Source organism: Cervus elaphus, chromosome 28 (assembly GCF_910594005.1).
Source record: "Cervus elaphus chromosome 28, mCerEla1.1, whole genome shotgun sequence".
Classification (NCBI taxonomy): Eukaryota; Metazoa; Chordata; class Mammalia; order Artiodactyla; family Cervidae; genus Cervus; species Cervus elaphus.
The window spans coordinates 44776990-44797407 of NC_057842.1; the positions used below are offsets into that span (position 1 = coordinate 44776990).

The 20418-nt window shown below is 48.3% G+C and overlaps 1 protein-coding gene across 6 annotated transcripts in view; it reads left to right on the forward strand.

The window, feature by feature from the left end:
- Positions 1 to 1180: 1180 nt before the first annotated feature.
- BEND3 (BEN domain containing 3) overlaps positions 1181 to 20418 on the forward strand; it is a 47555-nt gene continuing 28317 nt past the window's right edge. For 3 of the 6 annotated variants that reach the window (XR_006338307.1, XR_006338306.1, XM_043889754.1), the window contains exons 1-4: positions 1181 to 1699; positions 14047 to 14159; positions 16425 to 16472; positions 18232 to 18434. Coding sequence is in view for 4 of the 6 variants with exons in the window: in XM_043889754.1 (XP_043745689.1) it covers positions 1287 to 1699; positions 14047 to 14159; positions 16425 to 16472; positions 18232 to 18434 (777 nt within the window). In the remaining 2 variants the exon portion in view is untranslated. Of the gene's footprint in view, positions 1700 to 5230; positions 9773 to 14046; positions 14160 to 16424; positions 16473 to 18231; positions 18435 to 20418 lie in introns of those variants that run through there. The other 3 variants (XM_043889755.1, XM_043889758.1, XM_043889756.1) reach the window with 3 other exon arrangements.

Sequence of the window (20418 nt, forward strand, 5' to 3'; positions counted from 1 at the left end):
CGTATGGATTCTTTTATAAAACACCCCCTGGACTCAGGGCTAGGTTCTCCCTGCTGCTTGCTAATTTTGCATAGCAATTAGTACTGACTTTTCAAAATCAGTTCGAGAATGTTCCACGTAGACCCTCAAAGGTCTTAGATAACCTCTTGCCTACAGATTTCAAACCCAAAGGGGAAGAACTTGCATAATTGCTAAATTCCCAGTTGGAGCGGTCTGGCAGAGGATACGTAATACAAAACTATACGATACGTTAATTCAAACCCTCCCCGCGCCCGGGCAGCAAGGAGCCAGCATATGCCTTCTTTTAAAAATCTATTCTACCAATTCACTGACCGCGCAGGGCCGGGCCACATGGTCCTTCCTTGCAGCCAGTCAGCTGTGAGCAGCAGATGGGATCATTTGCATTTTTCTTTTTATACTTTCTTCGACCAGCAAATTAAAGGATTTTTAAAAATTTACATTCTCATTGTTTGCCTTAAATATAAACGTGGCTTAACTGTTGGGTTGGGCTTCCCTGACCCTCACACACCACACCCCTTGAAGTCACTGAGATTTGGGAAAATACCCGAGGGGTAGGTTTCGTTATTTATCAACTTGGAATCTCCAGTCCGGGAGTCAGCAGTAGAAAGAATGAACCTTTATTGAGTTGGTGACTCGTGTTTTTCTATTTTAAGCGCTCGGCGCAGCTATCGCCGTGGGTTCGTCTGTGGCATGTGGGTCTGTGAGCCCGCGCACTTATGAATCTCAGGCTCCGCTGCCTTAAACCTCAAAACTTCGGGTTACAAGTAGAAGGCAGATTTTAGCTCTTAGGCTTACAAGAGAGGGCGGCCACCCTACTGGGGGAGTGGCCAGAACCAGTGTTTCCCAGCGCCGGGGTCAGTCTCCCGCGGCCCGCCAGACTCCATGCAGGCTCCGCGGGGGCCACTCGGGTCCCCGCGCCCCGAACTCTTTGTGCCGATCGGACGAGGGAACACTCGCCCGAGGGGGACAGGGCCACGGCCGAGATCCCAAAAAATGCGGGAGAGGCGCGGGCTTGGAGGGAGGCGCCCCGCACAGTCGCCGATCCGCGGAGGGGGAAAAAAAAAAAAAGTAGAAAAAGAGGCTTTTCAGGTCAAACTCCTCGGGTCTGAGTAACCACGATTTAGAGAAATGAGTCGCGGGGGGAGAACACACGATGTGCAGGGTACATTGTTAGCCGGCGCTGGCCCGGCGCACCGTGGGTGCGCGGCCGCCGCCCCCCGCCCCGGGCAGCGGGCGCGGGCCCACGTGGAGCGGCGCGGCACCGGATGAGCGCGCTGGGCCGCCCGGGTCCCCGGAGTGCGCGCCCCAGCTCCCTGCCGCGGCCGTTCACGCCCGAGCGCCGCCGCCGGTCCCGCGTGTGCCCCGCTGAGGGGGAGGGGCGGGTTGGGGGTGGGGGCGGAGGGGTTGTGGTTCCACTGCAGCGGGGGCTCCTGTGTCCTTGTGCGGAAATGACACACGGAGTCCCGTCACGTCACGCGAGAGCGCAGCGCACGGACACACACAAAGAGAGGGGAAAATACACGGCGCCCGCCCGCTGCCCCCAGCAACTCCCCGGGCCGCCCCGGCCTGGCCCTCCGCGCGCGGCCCCCACTCCCCAGCCCCGCGCTCCCCCTACCCCCCACGTGGCGCCCCAACTCGGCGCGGGCCCGCTCTGCAAAGTACAGAACTCGTGTCCCAGGTAAGTGCGGGGCGGTTCAAGCCGGCCGCGCGGTGGCGGCGGCTCCGGAGCAGACGGACGGGCGAGTGGCTGCAACATCCATGCCGGGGTGGGGGGCGGGAGCAGGGGAGGGGACGCGTAGGGGGGCTGCCCGGAGAGCGCTCGCCGGGAGGGGCGCCCACCCCCGCGCAGGGCCGAGTCGCCGGAGCGGGCGCCGGGCGCCCACGGGCTCGCCGCGCCCATTGTGCCGCGCGCCCCTTTGTGCCCGCTCGGAACGCGGCGGCTCCATGGCGTTCCGGGGAGCACGCGCGCCGCGCGGGGGCGGGGGGGAACGCGCAGTGGAACAGTCCGCGCCGCCACCGCCCCACTCGCGCCGTGCGCCGGCCCCGCACCCCCGCCGGGCGCCGCGATGGAGCGGCCGGGGCTGCCGGAAGGCTCTGCGAAGCCAGCGGCGGACTCGGCGTCCGCGCTCCGCCGGGCTGCGGCTGGGAACGGGCTCGGCGTGCAGAAGGGGGGTGTCAGAGCAGGAGTAGGGGGCGGGGACTGGAGGAAGATACGGAGCGGGGAGCGGGAGGCCCGAGAAGCCGCCGCTCGGAGGGACGCTGCCTCCGGAGTCAGCAAATGGAGCGAGGCAGGCCCGCGGCGGAGACGGCCGGCGGCCGGCAGCGGGCAGGGACGGGCCCCGCCGCCAGGGGGCGCAGCGCTCCCTCCCGGGCCGTCCACGGCGCGGTTCGCGGTTCCCGCTGCCCGGGAGCTGGAGGCGGGCCCGGCGCCTTGGGCGTGCGCCCGACTGGCGCGAGGCCTTCCCGGCCGGCCGCGGAACCGGAGCCCTGGCGCCCGCCGCCCCTCGTGACCACCCCCTCCCTCTTTCTTGTAAACGTGATTCCCACGCAGACTTGGTGCACGCCGCGCCCGTGAGTTGTGCTGCAGTGCCCGTCAGGGCCTTGCGTGCCGAAACATTTTTACCCAAGGTGTTTTTGCAGAGGTGAAGGAATTTGAGTGCTCAGGTGGCCTGTCTGGAAGAATTTTACACTCAAATGCCAACTGGGCGAGGATGTGCGGAAGAGGGCTGTGCGCTTCAGCGTCGGAAACGTTCAAGTTCACCTTCTTAACGTAACTTTTGTAACTTATTAACTGTTCCCCGTGCCACGGGGCAACACGTGGAGTGCCCGAAAGCTGGGGCTGTGGAAACTTAGGCAAGGAAGTGAATTCTCGGGCTGAGGCTGGCTCCTGTTGGCCCAGAAGGACAGAGACTGAGGAGGGTTTTTTTGTGTGTGTGTTATGCACCCAATCCCACCCTCCTTGGTTTTTCTTTCCTCCCCCCCTCCCCCTTTAAACCATCCATCCTTAGTTTCCAGTTTCATGTCCCTTCCTTCAGTGTTGAGGTTGCGTCAGATTTTATATCTTAACAGTTTTACATCCCCAGCCACTAACCCAGGATCTGACTACTTAGTAGGTGCTCAGTAAATTTTTGCTAAATGAATATGGAGAACCTCTTGGATTCCAGGAGAAAGGACTAGTGCATCCTGTTCCTATTAGTGGGCTGGCTGGCATGTGCATGGCCCTTGAAATAAATCCATGGAAAAACCAGAGCCTTTAAAATATCTATCGCATAGTAACTCCACAACTGAACGTGGGTTTTGCCATACAGGCCATCTCCTTGTTGAAGGGATTTAACAAAGTTTTATGTCCTTACCATCTGCCATCACGCACAAAGCACTAGTAACCTCCAAAAGCAAGACCACTTAGGACCCAGTAGACAAGCTGGTCAGCATCTCAATAGTCTGTTAAAGGTACCACTTAGACACATTTACTTGACCCACTTGCAAACTTCTAAGTTCTTAAGCATTCCTTAAGTGAGCAAAAGAAGGGTAGAATGTCTGATAATTAGGAAGAAAAGAACTGGAATCTACCCTAACAGTGGTTTGATTAGGTGAAATTTTAATATCCTGCAGGAAAGCCCTGAAGCAACAAGAAGTAACATGCTTTTATGAACTGTATTGATTCCACAGTGAAAAAATAGAGGGATGTGGCTTGTAAATACCTCAAATTTTATAATGTAGAGATACATGAAGGCTGCTAGTCAACCAGCAAAAAAAATTCAGTGTATGGGAGGTTGGAGTGTGATGTGTTTGTTTTTCCTGGCACTTAATTTTGATGACAAATTATGGTTCCTCCCCTATTATTCATTGTGCCTGTTATTGGCTAAAGCAAGTTTGAGGGAATTATTTGTAGAATCTTTTGGGATGGTGGAACTTTTCTGTATCCTCTTGATGGTGGCTACAGGGATGTGTATATCTATGTTACCTTTCATAGAACTGTATGCCCTCTCCTCCCCCCGCCCCGCAACCAGAGAGTAAATTTTACTGTATGGTAATTTTAAAAAATAAAATTTAAAGTCTCACACACACACACACACAAAGGGATATTTTATGTGCTTTGTGAGCATTACCTTGCTGTTTCTTTCCTTGGCAGATTGAACAGTGGCTCTTTCCCTTCTGATGTTCTAGTATCTCTTGCAGCATTATTATTTCAGTCCAGGCTCTGTGGTGGTTTCTGGAATGAGCTGCCACACATGACCCGCACATGCCTAGCTAAGGGCTCTCCACCCTGGCATCAGGCCTTCAATGTGTCAAACAGGAGTGGTGCAATTTCACTTGGACTGGTGTTAATGCCTGGTATATTAGTCACTGAATGATCAGACATTTTACAGACTGTTGTTTTTCTCTTTTTTAATTATTTATTTTTTGGCTGCACCTTATGAGATCGTAGTTCCCTGACCAGGGACCAAACCTGCACCCCCTGCATTGGAAGCATGGAGTCTTAACCTCTGGGCTGCTAGGGAAGTCCCACACACTGTTGTTTTACAGCTGAGTTTTCTCAGCAGCTCACCTGGTAACATACTCTTCTTCCCTTTTTTTTTTTTTCCATTTATTCAACTTGTATATTTTTTGATTATTTAATTGGAGGCTAATTACTTTACAGTATTGTGGTGGTTTTTGCCACACATTCACATGAATCAGCCATGGGTGTGCATGTGTCCCCAATCCTGAACCCCCCTCCCACCTCCCTCCCCATCCCATCCCTCAGGGTCATCCCAGTGCATCAGCCCTGAGCGCCCTGTCTCATGCATCGAACCTGGACTGGCGATCTGTTTCACATATGGTAATACACGTGTTTCAGTGCTATTTTCTCAAATCATCCCACCCTCGCCTTCTCCCACAGAGTCCAAAAATATGTTCTTTATATCTGTGTCTCTTTTGCTGTCTCGCATATAGAGTCATCATTACCATCTTTCTAAATGCCATATATATGCGTTAATATACTATATTGGTGTTTTTCTTTCTGACTCACTTCACTCTGTATAATGGGCTCCAGTTTCATCCATCTCATTAGAACTGATTCAAATACATTCTTTTTAATGGCTGAGTAATATTCCATTGTGTATATGTACCACAGCTGTCTTATCCATTCATCTGCTGATGGACATCTAGGTTGCTTCCATGTCCTGGCTATTGTAAACAGTGCTGCGATGAACATTGGGGTACACGTGTCTCTTTCAGTTCTAGTTTCCTTGGTGTGTATGCCCAGCAGTGGGATTGCTGGGTCGTATGGCAGTTCTGTTCCCCTCTTCCTCCATTTTTAATTCCACTTGAAACACGTGTATAGCCATCACTCAATATTTGTGTGGAATTGGATACAGGGCCCCTTTCAGATTCCAAATCTCCAGATGCCCAAAGTCTCTTACAGCAAGTCCTCCATGTCCTCGGATTAGGAATCCACAGATTGGAAGGCTGACTGTTCTTAAAATCAGCCCTTACAAGGTTTTTGTTCTCTACTAACCGCCACCTCTCCTCTTGTCTCCTCTCATCTGATTTTCAGTTATCAGTGGCCAGGGAAACACCATTGCATTGGTATCTGTAAAGGCAGTGATTGCTCGGTTGATCTTTGCTTGTTTGCAAGGGGCTGTTGGTTTGAGCACCGAGCTAGTAAACTGAAGGAGGGAGGCTGGGGATGTGGGGGTTAGTAATTAGCTCATGTGGTCACAAGACGACACATTTGTAAAAGTGGGAAGTATAGAGGAAACTCTGCTTATATCTCTAGGAAGGTTAGTCACCATTGTCCAATCCATCACGTGGGTGGCTGCTGGGATATGCTGGCCTTCCTTTTCTCCTTGACCCCAGCTTCTGGGCCCCAAGGTTAAAGTTAAAAGCAGAGTCTGGCACCTCCTACCACTGATGTTGAAGGAGGTAGCCAGTCCTTCGTGAGGCCAGGGAGGGCTTAATAAGCAGAAGCCTTTAGCTGAGGAAGACGTCACATTTAGTCACATTCAGAAAAACGCAGCGTCTGAAGGGTGAGACGCCACATCCAGGCTGTGATGTTGTCCTTCGCTGTGCGCCAAAAGATGAGACAGTAAGGAGGGACGCGACAATTACAGCTTTAGAAAAACTCGGGGGGGAAATTGCCCTGGTTTTCTGAAGACTGGTATTTTTCAAACTGCATTTGCAGATGTGTCTAAAAATAAAGACAAATTACAAACATGTCCTGCAAGTCCCATGGGCAGGATGCCACTGCCTAAAGGGCTGGGTTCCGAGAGCACCGAGGCTCCCAGCCCTCCCTGCAGACCCAGAGACTGAGCCCAGCAAGGGTGGGTGGCATGGGAACATTCTTCCTGTCCTTAGGGAGAGCATTTTGATTTCTCCCTTTCCAGTGTAATGTTTCTTTTTTCTTTTATTTGAAAGAAACATTACAAAACTTTTTAAAAGTTTTAAACCATTTTAATTTTTAAAAATATTAAAAATATTCACTATTAAGATGCACTTAACATATCTTTAAGGAAAAAAAAAGACTTTATACTAAGTAACATTTACTGAGTGCTGTGTGCCAGGCACTTTCCCCTTTGTAGTTTTCACAGAGCCTAGGAGGTAAGGTAGTGGGCGCTTTTATAGAAGAAAGCACCAAGGCTTGGATGGGTTAGCGTCTTGCCCAGCGGGAGAAGCTAAACGTAGGTGAAGCCAGGGTTAGATAGAACCCAGGTCTGCCTGCCCCTGAAGTTTAGTAGGGAGTTCCATTTTCTTCCCATCAGGTGTACTGATCATCTGTACTTGGTAATCCAAAGGTCCATTTGGCCTGTTGACTTGCCTCTGTTATCTGAGCCCAGCCTACAGATGTGTGCTCAGTAAGGAAGGGAGAAAGCCAAGGGGGGATGGTTGAGCCCCCTTCAGTCCCAGCTCTTGCTGGAAAGCCAGCATGAGTCCACCCCACCTCTTTCCCTCGGCTTCTCTGCAGCACTCCAAGGGAGGCACAGCCTGCTGCCTCCCACTTCTCTGTCTGCGAAGTAAGAGGATTTTTGCCAGGATTGCACAGGTGAATGTGTAAAACCTAGACCTTGGAGCCAGTGCTATGTGAATGTTAGCTGCTAACTTCCTTTTAAAAAAAAAAATTTAATTGGAGGATAATTGCTTTACAATATTGTGTTAGTTTCTGCCATTCATCAGCGTGAATCAGACATAGGTGTGCATATGTCCCCTCCGTCTTGAACCTCCACCCCATCCCACCCTTGTCCTCCTTTTCTGTGTTTTATTTTTTAAAAATCAGTACGACCTGCAGTGGGGAGGTTTCACAAAGTCAGACCACATGGCTTTCCGTTAACAGCAGGTGCTGGGCCTAGTCTCTCGTAGTGTCCGACTCTCTGTGACCCCGTGGGCTGTAGCCCGCCAGGCTCCTCTGTCCACGGACTTCTCCAGGCAAGAATACTGGAGTGGGTTTTCATGCCCTCCTCCAGGGGGATCTTCCTGATCCAGGGATCAACTCAGGTCTCCCACGTTGTAGGCAGATTCTTTACCCTCTGAGCCCCTAGGGAAGCCCAAGCATAAATTGTTTAAATCCTGGCATGTATTTTGTTGATGACGCCGTTGAATGGTCTGGGCCTGTTCTCCCTGCTTCACCCTCGGTACGTGGCAGGGCTGCACAGCCTCTGTCCCCAAAGTCTCAGGCTCTCGTCACTCCCGTTCTGGGGCTCGGCTTCTCAAGGAGGCCCTCGGGGAGTGCGAATTCGCCTCACTTTGCTTCAGGAAACAGGAACGGAGGTCAGGAGGACTTGCTCCAGGGTGGCCTGAGGGTGCACAGCTGGGCCAGGTCTTGGGGTCGAACCTCTTTGTGAGGCCAGTCCTAAGTCCTGTGGACGTTTCCGAGGCGGTGGAGCAGAGTCCTGAGTCAGCCGGCCGGGATTTGCACGTCGGGGTTTCAGGAAGCCCAAGTACTTCCCATTTCTGGGCCCGGTGCTTGTCCTGTGTGACTCGGGCAGCCACAAGCCTCCGGCGCCTCTGATGAGCCTGGCTAGACTCTCCCAACTAAGGCACCTCAGGTGACTCCCAGCCCCTGGGGGCGGCCCTGGAGGGCGTTTTCCTTGGGAAACCTGCAGGGCTCTTAGGGAAGGACCCAAGAGCCCAGTGATCCTGTGCGGGCACAGGGCTTTGCCAGGGGACCTCCACACCAGGGGCCCCCTGCTCGCTTTGCTGTGGCCTTGCATCCAGCTCCTAACAAAGACAGCCCACCACCCCACCTCTCTGGCAGGTCCTTGCGTGACTCCTTATTACACACTTTGAGCTGGTGACCTCAGCACACTCCTTCCTTTTTCTTTGGCCCAGCCACTCCTCAGCTCCCCAGGCCTCCCTCCCCTCTGCATCCTGCTGCTTCACCCTGGAGCCACGGCCCCTGGAGCAGGCCCCTGATTTGCCCAGTTTAGTCTGGTTTTGAGGAGTCAGAAGGAGGGCTCCAGGTGTGGGTAAGAAGTCTCCCAAGGTACTCAGGCACAGACCTGAGAGAACTCCGGAGGGGCCAGCGGTCATCCAGAAAGCAGGAACCCAGCAAGCCTGGCTGGAGAATTGCTAAGGTGCTTCCCTGGACAACCACAGACTCTAAATGCCCTGACTTCAGCGCTACTTGGGTCCCTGATCCGGAGTACTTGGTCCAGGCTTGGGGTTTTTTTTTCCCTCATCCCATGAATGGATTTGGCTTATTTAGAAAAACACTCCCACATATCATGCAATGAACTGATGAAGCCTATAATATACCCACCAGGAAACGATATTTCCTTAGTGTTCAAAGCTGATCTTTTCACCTTCTTGTTCACACCTGGGCTTTTGAACTGAGACATTTTTCTGATCTCCCCCACACTCCATACTGAGGAGTTTTTTACACTTTCAGAGTTAGTAATTCAGGGACAGTTACAAAATGAAAGGTCTGCACTAGTTTGTCAGTTATTATATTGTTTCTTAGAGCATCAGTAATTTCAGTGCTTGAATAGATTTGATTTTATATTCTTAGCTTGTTGCTATTATGGGTATAACTTAGAATATGACATGGCTAGGCAGTGAAGATTGCAAAACTTCTTACTTTTTTATTTAAAAAAGTCTCAGTTTCAAAGAACTGCATGCTCGCTGTAGAATGTTTGGAAACTAAAGAAACTAAAGAAAAAAATTTTCCATAATCCTAATTGGAGGTAATTAACATTTTGGAATGTTTTCTTCTGTCTGCTTTATGGCATATTTTGATTATATCGTAGAGATATCCCCAGTGAACTTTGAAGTATGTTGTTATTGACTATGTGGCGCTGTGCTGAACAATTGATTTTGAATCTTTACACATAATTTAATGCTTGGTTCTTCCTGTCAGTAGAGATTTTGAAGTCATGTTGGGAAAAACAGCAGTTGACTTTCTAACTTTTGTCTGTTGGAAATAACAATAGTGATCAAAGGTGGTCTCAATCCAGGTCATATTGAGTTTGTTGTCCCTTCCATTTTTTCTGCAGCTTTTTGTGGAATTAATGAGTAATTAGATCCCCTGGAGAAGGAAATGGCAACCCACTCCAGTATTCTTGCCTTGAAAATCCCATGGACAGAGGAGCCTGGCAGGGCTACAGTCAGTCCATGGGGTCACAAGAGTTGGGCACGACTGAGTGACTAAACCACCACGAGTAATGACTGAAGTTACGGGGGGCTTTCTCTGCCCCAGGACCTCCTCAGCCTGACGCTAGAGTTCCTGCCTGTGCTTAACCTGAGATCAGCTCGAAGTTAAAGACCCCCAGCCCAGGTTCTTTGTTCTTCTGACCTTTCCTATCGTAATTGTCAAGTTTGTGGGGCTTTCAGTGACAGAAAGATTGGCTGTGGGTCTTTAGGAGCTGAAAGTAACGAAGAAGATCAAGATATACCCATTTAAACATTGGCAGCATTATTTCCAGAGCAAATATTTTCTTCAGGCATGTACTTTAATGTTATTTCTTCCCCCAAAGAAGGGGGGAGGGGTGTGGAATCTTGTAAGTATATATCAATTTAAAATTATTTGTGTCCAGGTCACAAAATTGTAAGCACCAGTGGTCTTCTACATAGCTGTGGCATGCAGCCTGTTTATTAGATGGGAGTTACGGTTGTTATAGAAACTTTAATGTAACATCTTCTAATCTTGAGGTTCTGACTGCTCTTTCCTTCCTGTTACTGTATCATCTGGTGTTTACCCAGCCTCCCCTCCCAACAGGAGTTCCCAGAGTTCCGCCTTCATCCTCCGGGCCCTCCCATCTCTACCCTGTGTCAGCTTCGATCCCTGTAAATAAGCTGTACGGTCGGTCAATCCCCTCTGCAGAGGATAGTCACCCCACCAGCACCCGTCACACAGTGGGGGATGTAACCACCTCAAGCGCAGGGCTACTGGGGGCGACGCCCGATGTAGGAGCTTGAACATGCTACTAACTAACCTCTCTGAGCCTTGGGTTTCACACCTATTAAGCAAGATGATTTCTTTTTTAAAAATAATTGTATTTATTTATTTTTGGCTGTGCTGGCTCTTCACTGCTGCATGGGCTTTTCTCTTGTTGCGGAGGACAGGCTTTAGGGCGAGTAGACTCGGCAGTTGCAGCTCCGGGTTTTATAGCTCAGGCTCAGAAGTTGCAGCGCACAGGCGCAGCTGCTCCACAGCATGTGGGGTCTTCCCGGACCAGCGATCGAACCTGTGTCTCCTGCATTCTTTACCGCTGAGCCACCCAAGATGATTTTGGAGGCCCCATTTGCCTCTGAAACTCTGCCTCAGTTTCCTCACTTGTAAAATGAGCCTAAGATGAGCGTCCACCTTCTAGGATTGTTAGCTTATGTCCACTCGGAGCTCCTAGCACAGCCTCTTCCAGGGTGTGGGCAGCCGTCTTTTGCATTGAGTCTTTGTGGAGTGGCAGAGCAGTGGGCAGTGTGGCGAGGAGTTGGGAGGGGATGGCACAGTGGGGCTTCCGCCTTCCGGGGGTGCCCAGGTGGGCTGGGGAGCCCCTCTGCTCACACCACACCCTGCTGGACATCTCTGTTAGCACCTCAGTGCTGTCCTCTGTCAGGAGCTCACCCACCGGAAGCCCGTTAACAGGCCCCCTGACTGGTTTTCAGCCCTTCTCTGTCTTCTCCCAAAGAAACTACTCTCTCCAGATCCTCGTATCAAAATCTGCTTCTGGGGGAACTTAAACTAAAATAAAAAGTGATACAGAAATTTTCATGATACATTAAGCCAAAGAAGCAAGGAACAAGGATCTTAAACCTTTTAGTCTCAAGATCCCCTTTTACCTTTAAAAATTATTGAGGACCCCCAAAGAATTTTTGTTTATATGGGTTCTTGTCAATATTTACGTGGTAGAAACTAAAAAAAAAAAGTTAAAATATTTATTTACCAATTCATTGAAAAATAACCAAAATAAATCCATTACCCCAAAAAAAGAGAGTGAAAAGTGAAAGTATTAGTCACTCAGTCGTGTCCCACTCTTTGCCACCCTGTGGACTACAGCCCACCAATCGATGAAATTCTGCAGGCAAGAGTACTGCAATGGATTGCCATTGCCTTCTCCAGGGGATCATGAATTAATGTCAATCTTTTGCATAATAAAGTATCATGTAGCACACCTGTGAAACAAAGGAGGCAGTAGCACCCCAGTGTAATGAAAATAATTTTGATTTCATGGACCTTGTGAAAAGGCCTTGGATATACTGATAAACAGGTTTTCTAAAAAGGAAAAAAAAAAAAGCCCAGAACCCAAGGTTTGTACAAAATGTCAATTTCCACGGTGTAAGTTCCCATCACGGACAATTGCAAGTTACCAGCTTGACTCCACTAGTGTTGGAGTTGGGAAGAGACACGCAGCCCATGCAGGCAGCTTACGTCCCATTTTGAGAACCTCTGGTACAGAGTGTCTATGGAAAAACTCAGGAAAACCAATGAGATGCCTCCAAGAGACTAATAACCCAATGACTGGAGGACAGGGGGCTTTTTAAACCAGTGTCCTTTTATACCTTTTGAATTTTTGGATGCGTATGTATCTAGTCAAAAGCAAAGAAGACTTTTAGGTATCTTCCTTCATAAAGTGAACGCTCAGTTATCTACAATTGGTAAGTCTTTTCTGCTTTTCCACTTTTTTGTGGGGTCACTTAGAACTGACTCTTTGGAATCACCAGTGACTGGTTCTCACTGCTCCGCCGGCCCTCACCAGCTCCCAGCCAGGACAGGTAGGAGGCAGATTCATCCATTTTTCCAGCATGAGGCCCAGAGGTAGGCCTCCCAGGGCTACTGCATTTATGTAGCCAATTTAAGCAACTTATCCTTTGTAATTTGATATTTGAGTGTCTCAAGCATCCTGTTGTTTCTTAAACATTTGGGACTACACTATCCTCTCACCCTATGAAGAAAGATAGAGACTATTGGATATTCTAACAAAATTGTGTGTACTCGATATATACTGCTGTGAGTTGTGCAGTATTTAAAACCTTTCTTTACCAATGATGGTCACCTCACCTGAGGCTTCCTAGGCTATTTGGTTAAACAAAAAACTAGCATTTTCACTAATTGGATTAACCACTGGAGATTGGGCTTCCCTGGTGGCTCAGACGGTAAAGCGTCTGCCTGCAATGCGGGAGACCCAGGTTCCATCCCTGGGTCAGGAAGATCCCCTGGAGAAGAAAATGGCAATCCACTCCAGTCCTCTTGCCTGGAAAATTCCATGGATGGAGGAGCCTGATGGACTACAGTCCATGGGGTCACAAAGAGTCGGACACGACTGAGCGAATTCACTTCACCGGAGATTAGTCCTCTTTGAGAGTTACCCTCCCAGAGGTCATTCATGTCTTAGGGCCTGTGCGTTTTAACTAGAGGCAGCAGCAAGCCCCACTGGTCTCCACGACACACACCCCTTTCGCTCGATTGAATGTTCCCCTGGGCTTGGTCAGGAACATGGAACAGGCACCCCTAGGGGAGAAGCTGATTTTCAGGGACACGGGGATGCATGGTTAGACTGTCTCATATTTTGAGATTTGTGGTGAAGGGATAAGAGGATTTTGAGAAGGAGAGAATGGTAAAACAAATGCTCCAAAGACCTGCAGGCAAAGGAGATTGTAATCCTAACAGCCCTGTGGGGGATGCTGCAGCAGTTGGCAGCTCTTACAGAACCTATAGTTGTGTAAGCGAAAGGAATTTCTGCGGCATGCTTGGCATGCGGGTGTTTAGTGTCCGCCCAGGATGCACAGCCTTGTGACCTTCATCTGGCAGGTGACCAGGAAGTGGAGGGATGGGATGGTGTTGATGCGCTGTCTGTCCATCAGCTCGGAATGCCTGGAAGCGACCCACACATCCCATCCTTCTTGTAGATACTTCCGAATTGTGGAGTCTGTATAAGCACAGAGCACCCTTGTCTTCCTGGTAGTGACGTGGAGGTGAAAGGAGATTTCCAGCTGCTAGTGGTCAGAGAGATCCAAGGCTAGAAACTGCCCTCGGTGTTCATCAGAAGAACCTTAACAGAAGAATGCGAATTCTATATTCCCTCTCGCCGTGGCTGACTGGAGATACACACAGATTTGGTTTGAATCCTAATTCTACCACCTAATAGCTGCGTGACACTGATCAAGTACCTGCTTCCCCTTCCAGTAGTCAAATTCTTTATTTCTGTAATGAGAATGACCTAAAAATAATTTTTCAGCTTCATCGAAGTATGAGTGACAGATAAAAATGGTAAATATTGAAGGTGTATGCCCTCGGTATTTTTTATTGGTAAAATTGGGATTGAAATTGCTCGGGATGAGATGGAGGCCACATGAAGTGGCTGGGCAGCACCAGGCCCCAAGTTTGCAGGCCAGGGATGTGAGCGGGGACCCTCACCTCACTCCCCACCACACAAGCCAGAGGCACTTAGTTTTCCAGGCCTTGCAGATGGGACATTGCCCAGCTTCTCAATGAGCATGGCTTCTTCATTGTCTGGGAGAGAAGGGGCCCACCACACTGCATCCTGGGTGACTTCTGTGCTGATCTAGCATCTGTCGCTGGTCTATAAATGAACACGGAAATGTTTTCCAAAGCAGATGCACTCTGAGCGCCCTGAGTGCCCAGGAAGCCGCCACCCCTGCCTCCCACCTCACCCGTGAGGCTGCGCAGCCCCCTGCAGCTCTCCTCCCGCCCGCGGGTGGCTCAGGTGTGTACCCTCCTTCATCACCTTCTGCCTCGGGAACCAGGGGGAGCCCGGGAGTCAGGTGCGGAGTTGGTGGTGTCCCACGGTGGTCTCACTGAGTCGCACTCTCGTGGGGACCCCCACGCACGCCGCTCCTCTGAAGTGGAGTGTCGGATATCCAGACCATCTCTGCTCAGTGCCTGTGATTCTCTGCCGGGTTTTCTCATCAACTCCCGTTTTCTTTTCCTCTAGGAGTCACTTGTCCTTTTCATGCTTTTTGCTTAGCCCGAGAGGCTTTGTGAATTCTCACCACGCAGCACCCCCAGATAAACTTGTGCCACCTCCTCCCCGTCCTCCCTCTCCTCTCCGGAATGTGACTGGTTTTGTACACTGTGCCCTGTCCAGCAGGGCTCTTTCTCCCTTGAGGAGACCGGTTCTGGGGCGGGGCGGTAGGGTCTCCAGGGGCAGGTGGCGGCCCAGTCTTGGTCAAGGTTGGGGCGGGGCGGCTCATTCTCGCCTCCTTGAGAAGCCCCTTACCAGTCAGGCCTGAGTTTCTGCCCAGCGTTGGCCAGCCATGCTGTCTGTAAAGAGTACTGATGCCCTGCTACCTACTTGGAACTCTCTCCCCTCAGAGACACCCAGACTTGAGGTTTACTTCCCTGGAATACAGTGGAGATTGTCTTTGATAAAAATTCACCTCTGGTAAAATAGTTCTTGACCCCTTGAAGTTGACTTACTTACTGTCTATATTCACTCAGTCCCCCCTGCATGTTTTTTTTCAGATAGTAGGTAGTTTAGTAAGTAGTAATAATTTCAGTGTAATTTCAGTTTCAAATAAATCTTAAAATTTCTTATTCATTCCTTTGAAAATCAGTAACACAGAGATGAAAAAAGTTGTTCCTGTCATGAACTAATTGTGATGACTGAGAATAGTGCCATGCATTGTACGTCACTATTATTAGTGACCTTTGAAGTTGTTAGCCTATGCACAGGTCATCCTCTGGTTGTCCCTCCATTGACCTGTCTAAACTGGAACCGTACACCTTTCCACAGCTGCTTGGTGAATGGTTTACTGAATTTTGTAGGTGGCATCCCTTTTCCTTATACAAATTTCATGAAGTTACGCCTGCTGCCCTCTGACCCGTAACTGGAATGGGCACCCAGTACTTGCAGGCAGCTTCATCAGTGGTAAGAACCACAGCTCCTCAGTGTCATCAGTAAGGCTGTCATGTATATTCTTTTCCAACGTTACCACCTCATTTATACTTTATCCTGTTCGTGGACATGCTGTTATGTCATTTGGGGAATCTCAAAGGCGTAATGGTGCTTTTACCATGATGGTCCATTCCATTTTGGCTCGGGCAGGGAAACCAGCCCCTGATTTTCCATCAGACCCTGCAGCCCATATAAAGGAGGCACCGCCAACCCCTCCAATCTCATCCCCTCGTCAGTAAATAGAGTGGTTTGGACCAGATTGTGTGGAGCTCAGGAGCTTTAAGAACTTCTCTTGCTTCTGAAGAAAGGGCTAGACCAGCATCATCCAATAACAGTAGTGAAAGCCACATGTGCAGTTTTAAATTTTCTAGAGTCACTCACATAGTGCTATAGTGTATGGCACTATTCTTGGTGCCATTTTTAAAAGGTGAAATTAATTTTAATACTTAGCCCAATAAATCTGAAATATTATCATTTTAACATGTAATCGGTATAAAAATTATTAACGAGATATTTTACATTCTTTTTTGCCCTGCTGAGTCTTTGAAATCCAGCATGTATCTTACATCACATCTCCATTCAGACTGGCCACTTTTCGAGTCCTCTGGAGCCACGCATGACTAGTGGCCGCCCTCATGGACGGCGTAGGTCTTTTTGGACCACCTGGAATCTTAGGACCTCAGCTCAGGTTCACAGGCTCCGGACCTTTGTCAGCCTTTTCACAGTGTGGTTAGATGTTTAAGGCAGGGACTGACAGATCATCCAAACTGAGGTCTTTTGTAAGTCTTGAGTTACTCAGGTCCTTTCATTCCGTAAGTGGCTCTCAGCTGATGCTGTAAGCTGCATTCTGCCCGCATAAAGTCTTGGAGAAGAACTCCCGGCAGGAGCAGAGGAGACTTGGCTGCTTCTGGGCATTTGCAGACAAGAGGCTGCAGTTTTCCTTGATGTTGCAGAGTCTTATCAACTTAACCTTCTATTACCCAGAACCAGGGTTGGGAGGGTAAGGGGATTTCTTATGGGTGGGTGAAATTTTAAAAAATAAACAATAAATCAAGACTTTGTCTTTTCTTTTAGTGGAACAGAAGATGAACGCAACTGAATTCAGTGAAGATGTAGAAGAAGGTAAAAAAAAAAAAAGCCTCTTTTTAAAAAGTAGTTTAACTTAATACTTTTTTCAAGATATAGTCATGTGGTTCAAAACTACTGGATTGGCCACAAAGTTCCTTTGGTTTTTAAAGTAACACTAAAAGACACATTTTGCATTTTCTCCAGGAACGTTAGTGAACAATATAGTCACTGTTGTTTCACTACCTTTTGCCATTTTTCAGGCAACTTCATAATTTCATCATCCTAAAACTTTTTATCTTTTTGAGCAAAGAACTATTCCAGGTGCCTTTTACAGTCTTCTAGGGAATTGAAGTTTTTTCCATTAAGAGAATTCTATAAAGACCAAAATAAATGGACATTTGAAGATGCCGTGTCTGGCGAATACAGAGGATGAATCAGAACTTCCCAGACAAGCTGTAACAGTTTTTGCCTGGTCATCAAAAGAAACATGAGGTCTTGCGTTATCCTGATGGAAAATCATGCATTTTCAATTGACTAGTTCCAGACACTTTTTGTCAAGTACTGCTTTCAGTTGGTGTGATTGGGAGCAGTACTTGTTGGAATTGATTGGTTTTCCAGATGGAGCTTGTAGTAGAGGTCTCCCTTCTAATCCCACCATATACACATCACCTTCTTCGGATGGAGACTTTTTTGGTGTGGTTGGTGGTGGGTAATTTTGTTTGCCCCATGATCTCTTCCATTCCACATTGTTATACAATATCCACATTTCGTCACCTATCACAATTTGTTTTAAAAATGGACCATTTTTGTTACTTTTAAGTAGAGAATTGCACCTGGAAATGCTCTCAAGGTTTTTTTCACTCAACTTATATGGAACCCAAACATCAAAGCAATTTAACATAACCAAGCTGGAGAAAATGATTTTCAGTGCTTGATTGGGGTATTGGGAATATGTTGGCTATCTCCTGAGTGGTATAATGTTGATTGTGCTTAATTAATGTCTTGATTTGATCACTACCAACTGCAACTGGTCTGTGTGACCGTGGAGCATTGTCCAGTGAGAAATCTCTAGCATGAAGCTTCACAGTCGACTTTTGATGCGTTTGATCACAGCACCTTCTCCATACACTGCTCAAATCTTTTTTTGTGTGTTTCAGTTGCATTTTTACCTCTCTTGAAGTAATAAAACATAATATACCGAAAATGTTGCTTTTTCTTCCATCTTCAATATTAAAATGGCTGCACAAAAATTCACCATTTTTTTTAATGCACACTGATATGATAGCTATCACAGTACAGTCTAACAATGAAATTAAAGTGAAATTAAAATGGAATTAAACTAAAGATGAAATTAAAGACAGTTAAGAGCTACTAGAGCTATCTTATGGGAAAAACTTAACGAACCTTTTGGCCAATCCAGTATTAAAAGATACACAATGAAAAATCAAGGAAAAGTCTCCTCTCATCCTTCTCCACTCACACTTATGGTATCTTATGCATCTTTCCAGGGCTACTTTTTAAAAAGCACCATTTAAAAGAGTAGTGTGTTTTTCTCCTTCCATCTCCTCCCTTCTCTAAGAAAAGACTTTAAAAGCTGCTTCAAACTGAATGTTCTTGGAATGTAATATGACTAGTGTGGTGAAATATAAATTGGTTGGTTGGGAAGCCAGTTTCATTGATTATTACCCTTGACACTGTTACTTGAGTGAGAATATCAGAAGGTGGCTGCGTACAGCCTGGTGCCTGGGGACCCTGCTAAACCAGGCCCTGCCCCGTGGTCTCCCCACTGAGCCCCATTTCCTCTCCGCCACAGTTCTAAAAAATAACACTGTGAAAGTGGAGACGGAGGCCGAAGATGCTGCCCTGGACTGCTCCGTGAATTCCAGGTCGTCCGAGAAGCACCCTCTGGATGGCGTCTTCACTGCCCTCCAGGACTCCAGCAAGAGAAAGCCCCTGGGTGGCGAGGCCCCGCTGGACTCCGTCCCGAGCGTGAAGAGGCGGCGGCTTATTCCTGAGGTGAGGGCTTCCTGGGAAAGCAGGAACTTGTTGACAGCAAGGACTGTTAATGAAAGCCTACTACATTTTACATAGCCTGCGCCTTACTGGAGCAAGTGAGGCTCAGCAGGGTTTTTCCTAAATCAGGTCCATCTTATGTATTTATTCGGGGAGCTTGTTCAGTGAATCTTTTTGTAAAGAGGACAATTATTTTATAATATACCCGTTACCCCTAACCTACCTATTTTATAAATTTGCTTTATTTCTTAATCACCTGCTGATTATATTGAACTTGGCTGAATTCTGAGAGAGAGAAAATGAAATTGGTCACAGTGGTCCACTTGAGCAGCCTGCAGTTCCCACGGGAGACAAGACAGATTCACAAAACAGTGAAGACTGAGGAGAGAGGGGAATTTGGGAGATGAGAATGCCTGGTCAGCAGAGCCTCCCTGCAGATAGCCAGATCACACCTTAAACTCTTAGCAGAACATTTTCCCAAACTCTCCAGCCCCCTCCTGTCCCCCCCAACACACACACTTTTTGGGGGACCCAGGTAGGCATTACAACTTCTTCATGTCTATCCAACAGAGCCCAAGTTTCAGAGCTCACTGTCATTAGCCCATACATGGGGTGTCAGCCTGGGACTCCCTGGGTTGCTCTTGGTTTAATTCCCCTCTGTTAGATGCTACAGCAGATTGGGAGTTGATAAGTTTTAGAGATTTAGTGAGCCTTTGAAAAGTAAAAACTATCCTTTTTCTTAATTAGCAAAGTCAGAAGATGTAAGATTTTCACTGGATTTCAGTATGCATGTTTGTATTCCCTTATAACGAGGACTGACCTGCATTCCACATCATGGAACGTTGTGGGCTACATTCATTTATTTATCTCATTTTTGGCTATGCTGTACAGGTTTTTTTCTAGCTGCAGCAAGCAGAGGCTACTCTATAGTTGTGTGTGGACTTCTCAGGTTGAGGAGCAGAGGCTCCATACTTGAGACAAATGGGCTTCATTGCTCCTTGGCATCTTCCCAGACCAGGGATTGAACCTGTGTCTCCTGCATTGGCAGGCGGATTCTTTACCACTGAGTCACCAGGGAAGCCCCGCATACCTTTTTTTGTTTCATTTAATCCATGTAACAGTGATGAGAGAATTCATATCTCCTCCATGTAAGTTGAACTCAAGTGCCAGAAGGCCAGTGGGGCAGCCTTGTCCCTGGTGTGAGGTGTCAGGAGTGACTTAGAACACTCAGCACCCTGCTCCATATCGAGGAGGTGAGCGAGCCCCACCTTCTCTGATCCAGCCCATAGGAATGGTCATTTCCAGAATGATCGGAGCCTGGAGTCAGATAAGGGGGAGTTCACCATGGAGCCTTTGGCCGGCACTATGACCTCCCAAACTCAGGTCCCTCTATGGTGATGGGAGTGACAGCTCCCTCATTGGTTCCTTTTGTGGAGCATCGAGACAAGCCCAGCAGAGAGCCTGCCCCACGTCAGCTTTCAGAAGTGTTTATTTATTGCTCCCTAACTCCCATCTCCAACTACCACCTATTATGGTCAGTATTCAGCTACCTCCCTCCACATTTATCAGGAGGAAAATGACATGGAGTTGCCAAGAGAGGCCTTCTGATGCCTTCCCAGACACCCCAGGCCTCAGTGCCATTGATTCTGAGCACCTTCCATCTTCTCACTCGACCCCAAGGAAGGGGATGAGGGCGAGGGGGAGGAATTGATTGGCAGCCCTGATGCTAAAGGTCCATCACTTCAAACCCCTATCAGTGCTGAAGGCCTGTTCATGAGTGACATTTAGTACAATGCTTAGAAGAAAAATAAAACCTCCCTCCAAAATTTAACAAAAGGCTGTATAAAGACATATTTGGCGCTTCCGCTGGGAAAGGCACCATAGCCAAATACAGCAGATGTGGGAGGTGAGTAGCCAGCATTTTTATTGCTAATCATCTTTTTGTTCACAGAAGTGGGAGTGATATTCAAGAGCCATGTGCCAGGTA